Raw genomic sequence first — 5,919 nt, 5'->3', positions numbered from 1 at the left:
ACGACTCATGTGTTACAATGGCTTCCCCCCCCATACCGTCCCTCCCACCCACAACCCTCCCCTTTCCCACTCCCTCTCCCCTTCCATTCACATCAAGATTCATTTTTGATTATCTTAATATACAGAAGATCAGCTTAGTATACCTTAAGTAAGTATTTCAACAGTTTGCTCCCACACAGAAACATAAAGTGAAAAATAATAGATGATTTTTTTAAATGATGATGAAATCAGATCAGACCTATTGTCATGTTTAATCCCAGTGAGAGTCAAGTTGGGAATTGATAATTTCTTTTTTTTTTTTTTTTACAGAAGATCAGTTTAGTGTACATTAAGTAAAGATTTCAATCGTTTGCACCCCCATAGAAACACAAAGTGAAATATACTTGGGGTGTCTTTTTCATTTGAGGGCGTCATGTTGACTTCCTTGTTTTTATTACCTCGGTTTTTGCGTTTGTTATTTGGCATATTGGAGATATTTGGTTTCTTCACTGTGGTGCTTTTTCTTGTTATACTATGACTCTAGATTAAGTCGACTATCTGTTTTTGATGGAGCCTTAGGGCTTGAGATGGGTGTGGCCTGAGAGCTCTGTTTGGTGTGCCAAAGGTGACACTCCCAGGTTAGGCGTGGTAAATCTGTCTCTCTTTCTTTTTTTTTGATTCAAAAGGGAAGTAATTCTGCACAGATGAGCGAAGTTGGAGGTAGTTAGCAGGCAAATGATATACCCACAGGAGCCAGAGATCAGAAGCTCTTTCCCAAGGACCACACAGGGAATCTGTTCTGCCCTCAGAGTGGGCTCAAATTCTCCTTCAGTCTCCCACTGGGTTGCCAAAGTTACGGAATTGTAGCGTCTCTGGAGAGTGCTCACGTGAATTCCGTGGGTTCTCTCCCCCACCGTCTCTTTTTTCACAGTCTCAGTTCAGTAGCACCACAAATTTACTAGGTCCTAATCTCCTGTTAATTCGCCCCGCCCAGAGTCAGGTTTTTCTGCTAGGCTCAGGGCCGGTGCAGACCTGAGGTCGCTCTGCTTATGACGTATGTCCAAGATGGCGCCTGCTCTTTGTCTTGCTCACCCTTGAGAGGTGAGCGGAGAGAGAGAAACCCGTGTCCATACCAGTCACCTTTTTTTTTTCTCTCTCTCTCTCTCTTCCAGTTAGCCTGGTGAACTTCCACCCCCCCCCCGGGGGGTCGTTCCCTCTAGTCTCCTCACTCCGCTTGCCTGCCGGTGTCTCGGGCTATTGAGGTTCGGCTCACCTCGCGTTCCAGCGCTGGTGTGTTGAGTCTGCCGCTGGTGTCCCGAACTGTGGGCTCCCACGCTCTCCACGCAGGTCCGCTGTGAATCACGCGTTCCAGAAGAGTTTCTTCTGCTGTTTCCTCCCCTACTCTTCCTTGAACCTGCAGTATCTCCACTTTTATTAAACTATCTCTCCCCGGACTATCAGTGTGCTCCCTTCCTATTCCGCCATCTTGCCTCCTCGGTGTACTTTTTTTTTTTTTGGAGAAGTAGAGAGACAGAATCAGAGACAGAGAGACAGATAGACACACATCTGCAGACAGAGCTTCCATCTGCTGGTTTACTTCCTAATGGCCTGCAATGTCCAAGACTGAGCTGAGCTGAAATCAGGATCAGGACACTTATCCTGATTCCCCACATGGGTGGCAAGGGCTGAACTATGTGAGACATTACTGCTGCCTCCCTGGGTGTGCATTAGTAGGAAGCTGGAAGTAGGAGCTGGAGATGACAGTGAACCCAAGCACTCTGGTATGGGATGGACCACCCAACCAGCAGCTTAGCAGTTTATATGAAAGCTCAATCCCAAATATGTGTTTTCAAATAGGCTCACTAATTGCTTCTTCTGTCTGATCTATTCTACCATTGATGCCTTCTATAGAATTACTAATTTCACTTTGTGTACTTTTCAATTGAACGATTTCCCTTTGCATTATTTAATCATGTCCATTTGTCTGCTCAAAGTCAGTGTCTTATTTCCTTTCTCAGAGCTGATGTCACTCACTGAGCTAAGGCATGTCTGACCTCAGCATACCTGCATCCCCTGGGGAAGCTCCAGCTCAGAACACTGTAGCCCCAGAATCTCTGACAGGTAGCTCCTTGCAGGTTCATACCCTTTCTTTCTCACCTGCGGGAAACATGTTGCTAACACAGCCCTCTATTTTCTGTTCCTGGGGGGGGGTCTTTCTTCAATGAGGGTGTCCAGTGTGGCACCCCAGTGAGGGTGAGTTGATGAAGGATACTGTCTTCCAAATTACAGCAAAGAGCCTAGGAGTTGACATGTTCTTGGGCAAAATGTTCCAAGTGCATGGCAGATGGATCTGCTTTGTGAGAACAAACAGATTCTGGATTTGTGTGCAAAAGCATAAGAGAAATTGATGCTCCCCTAAGCTGCTGTATCTCAGGTGTGAGGAAACAAAACAGGGGAGGACAGGGAGGGAACAGGGAGGCTTGAGTGTTATTGTGACTGTCACAGCAGTGCAGGGCGTCAGGTATGGTATTGTGGTCAGGGTAGCAATTCTACCTAACTCCAGATGCGACTTCTCTGTGTCCTGCTCTTCTCCTGGCATCCTCAGCCTTCACTTCAGGTCCAGCTCTTCCTCCTCAGTGCCCAACTGTCTGCACGATTCCCACTGCACACACCTCAGAGTAGTGTCTGTCCTGCTCAGCACCTTCCTATTGGATGGAGCCTGTAGACTGGGCACCCTCTCACCACTCATGCTGACCTGCGTCCTGCCTTCAAGGTGATCATGGGAATTCTCTCCATTAGCTGCAGCCCCAATAGGCTTGTTTCTCATTGCACAAGTTCCCTGACCTTGTGGCACCACTTCTGTGGGAACAATCAGCACAGCCATTTCCTCTGTGGAAATGACATATGGGCATATCATCTCTGATCATAAATGATGTGCCAAACTCCACTCCACCCGAGCTCTTGGTCTGCTCTTCAGGAGTGTCTGTCCCCCAGGACAAGCATTAAGGTTGGAGAGAGGATCCAGGGAATGTCCATCCAAATAGCTAGGGTGGTTGCTTTGGGTCCCTGCATGCCCAAGCCTAGAGAATTGTGCCTCTGTGCTCTTCATCAGAAAAATGGTGAAAGAGCCCTGATGGGCAGTGTGTTCTCCCTCTCCCCCATGTTCTGAGAACTCTTGCACAGAACATAAGGGTGGAAGGAACTCCTTGTCATGTAGACCCCAGTGAGGCAGTCAGCAAACACACATCACATGGAACATGGGAGGACTCTATTGTTTAAATATTTTCTTTACATTTTTCACCATTCCAGGGAGACAGAGAAGCATGCATTGTTCCAAGGCTGACTTCACCCTGGGGTTGCTCACGTCAGCATCCACACTCACTGGCACAGAGCCACATCATTTCTGGGTATTCCCAGATGTCTGCTGAATAAATAACTGAGGATATTGTTGGAGGTCTGCTGACATTTTAAGGGTTGGTTTGACCCCTTCTGGGTCTCAGTCACTGGGGACTCACTGGGATATGCCTCCAATTGTCTTTTATGCATGACCACTCAACACCACCCATGCCCACACAAGTCAGCACAACTATAGAAGCCTGAAAGACATGAGGAAATGCATATAATCATGTGGACCTGAGAGCTGCATGCTAATTGTCACCTCCTTACCACGCACAGAGATGCACTCACATGCACATGCTCTTGCTAACAGCACTGCTCATAAGATACTGCTTTTGGGTGTCTTCTGATTTTTTTTTCCAGTCCCAGGAATTTATTCAAAGGAAATGAAATCAGCATATGAAAGTGTTACCTGTACTCCCATGTCTATAGCAGTTCAATTCACAATAGCTAAAATATGTGATCAACTCAGATGTCCATCAACTGATGACTGGATAAAGAAATTGAGACAAATATCATGTTTTCCCTGACTTGTGCTAACTATATAAAGAGTAAAAAAAATATGTGATTTATGTTGGTGAAATTGACATTCTGAAATTGTATTATTATTTTAGCCCTTGTCCATATTCCTGAGGAACAGTGGTTTTTCTACTGATTGCTGAATCCCTTATTTGTGGATTAAAGCTGTGATTATAAAGTAAAATAAAGTATGTCATTGCAATAATCAAAAGAAAAGGAAGGAGGAGGGAGTGTGGAAGTGAGGGAAGTTGGGAAGTATCATTTTGTTCCTAATGCTGTATTTATGAAATACATGAAACTTGTTACATTTATATAAATAAAAAAGCAATACTCCAATGCTTTATCTTTAGTTTTAAGAGATTATCTGCATTTTTTCTGTTATAAACTTAAAAGTTATCCACCCATTTATTTAGATTTGCTTATTATTTGGCAATCAAAGCATTAAACAATGACAATTTTCAACCTCAATCCTTAATATTATATTCATGATATTTGCGACTGTTCAGTTTTCTCATGAAGAAAAAGAAATCCAGGCATAAACCTTCACATCATCCACCTACTCGTCCTACAGCATAATTTTTACTGCTACACGGGCAATTTCTACAAGTGAGCAGAGAGAGGGCAGCAACAGTGACTGAAAGGGCCAGTTCTGTGAGTTAAGAGTTATGGTCCTTGATCCACTGTTCAATCCATTTCAAGATCTGACTTATATTCTCCTCTAGTTCTTCTGGTTTATTGCTGGGCAACTGATGCACAATCTCTTCCTTGTATGACTCCATTGCTTCTTCATAAAGAACTTGAAAAATTTCACACTGAATATTGTCATTTAGTTTCTTCTCACTATAACCCCTTGTTTCCAGTCTTTTGTACAACACACTGGTATCTGTTCTCAGCACAAAAACTATATGAAACCAACGTTCAGGGAAGAAATCACAGCCATGGTAATCAACAATAACTCCACCATCTCTCATTTGGTTATCTAACTCATCTATTACTCTATCTTCATCTAAAATGGGACAGTTATACTCTTCATCAAAGCCATCATATAATTCACCTTCTCGAGCTAAATCACCCACATTAACGTATTTCAGTCCTGATCTTGATGCAAGTTCTTTGCCTAGTGTGGTTTTCCCAACCCCTGGAGTACCGGTGAGCAGAATGTTCGGCAGCAGCATAGTCGTCCCGGCAGATGCTCCGAGCGCCTCTGGTGTCTTCTGATTTGCAATGTCTATGTTGTCATTTCTCTCATTCTGTCTTCTACACAAATCTAAATCCAGAATCTCTATTCTGTTGCCTTGACACCTTTTTGACTCGTGTTTCAAAAGCTAAATGTGGAGTACTTATCAATTTTTCTTGAATAACTGAGTAAACAATTGAAAAATCATATCATAATTATTACCTCATGCTGGAAGGCAACTGCTTGTCCCCTTTGTCAAATCCCTATGTATTTCAAGAGTGGCAGAGGCAGGGCCTTGCCTGTCTTACTCCATGCTTCTGTCAAGAACACAGTTAAAGAGAATGCAGTACAGACATTTCAGATGAAAGTTATGTGATGCCATGAATTCAGAGCCAACAGATGTCTATAAGGTGTAAAAGAGGTAGGTCAAGGGCACTGAGGACCAGCATGCATCAGGACAGGGCAGGAACCACATCATTGCCAGCTCTGCCCCTCCCCTTCATAACTGAACACCAAGAGAGGAAGATTGGGACAATCACAGTTCTAGATACAGCTTCACCTCTGCCTGCACTCGTCTGCCAGTCCCAGTCCTAGAAAAAAACAAACTCATACTCTCACCTCTAAGATGTATCACTTGCTCCCTGCTGCCTGTGTCCAGTACCCATGCTACTGGGTTTCCTCTTAAACCCATCATCTCAGTGGTGCCCAGGATGTCTGCCTCTCTGATGTCTGGCCTACACACATTTGCAAAGACCTGGGGCACTATTTTATTTGAACCTGACACAGTGCCAAGGCCAGGAGTAGGTACCCATTGTGTTCTGTATTTCAGGTTCATAAAAGAAATTGCA

The 5,919-nt window shown here is 44.2% G+C and overlaps 1 protein-coding gene across 1 annotated transcript; it reads right to left on the bottom strand.

The window, feature by feature from the left end:
* Positions 1-3,958: 3,958 nt before the first annotated feature.
* LOC100355082 (adenylate kinase isoenzyme 6) lies at positions 3,959-5,094 on the bottom strand. Its single transcript, XM_002720316.5, has one exon. The coding sequence runs from the start codon at positions 5,067-5,069 to the stop codon at positions 4,551-4,553; it is 519 nt and encodes a 172-aa protein (XP_002720362.1). The 5' UTR covers positions 5,070-5,094; the 3' UTR covers positions 3,959-4,550.
* Between the last annotated feature and the right edge of the window lie 825 nt (positions 5,095-5,919).

Source organism: Oryctolagus cuniculus, chromosome X (genome assembly GCF_964237555.1).
Source record: "Oryctolagus cuniculus chromosome X, mOryCun1.1, whole genome shotgun sequence".
Taxonomy (NCBI): Eukaryota; Metazoa; Chordata; class Mammalia; order Lagomorpha; family Leporidae; genus Oryctolagus; species Oryctolagus cuniculus.
Note: the sequence above shows the minus strand (reverse complement) of the source record. Positions and strands in the feature narration are given on the sequence as shown.

Coding starts and splice junctions, on each gene's coding strand:
- LOC100355082 (XM_002720316.5), bottom strand. CDS start 5,069: ATGCTGCTGCCGAACATTCTGCTCACCGGTACTCCAGGGGTTGGGAAA.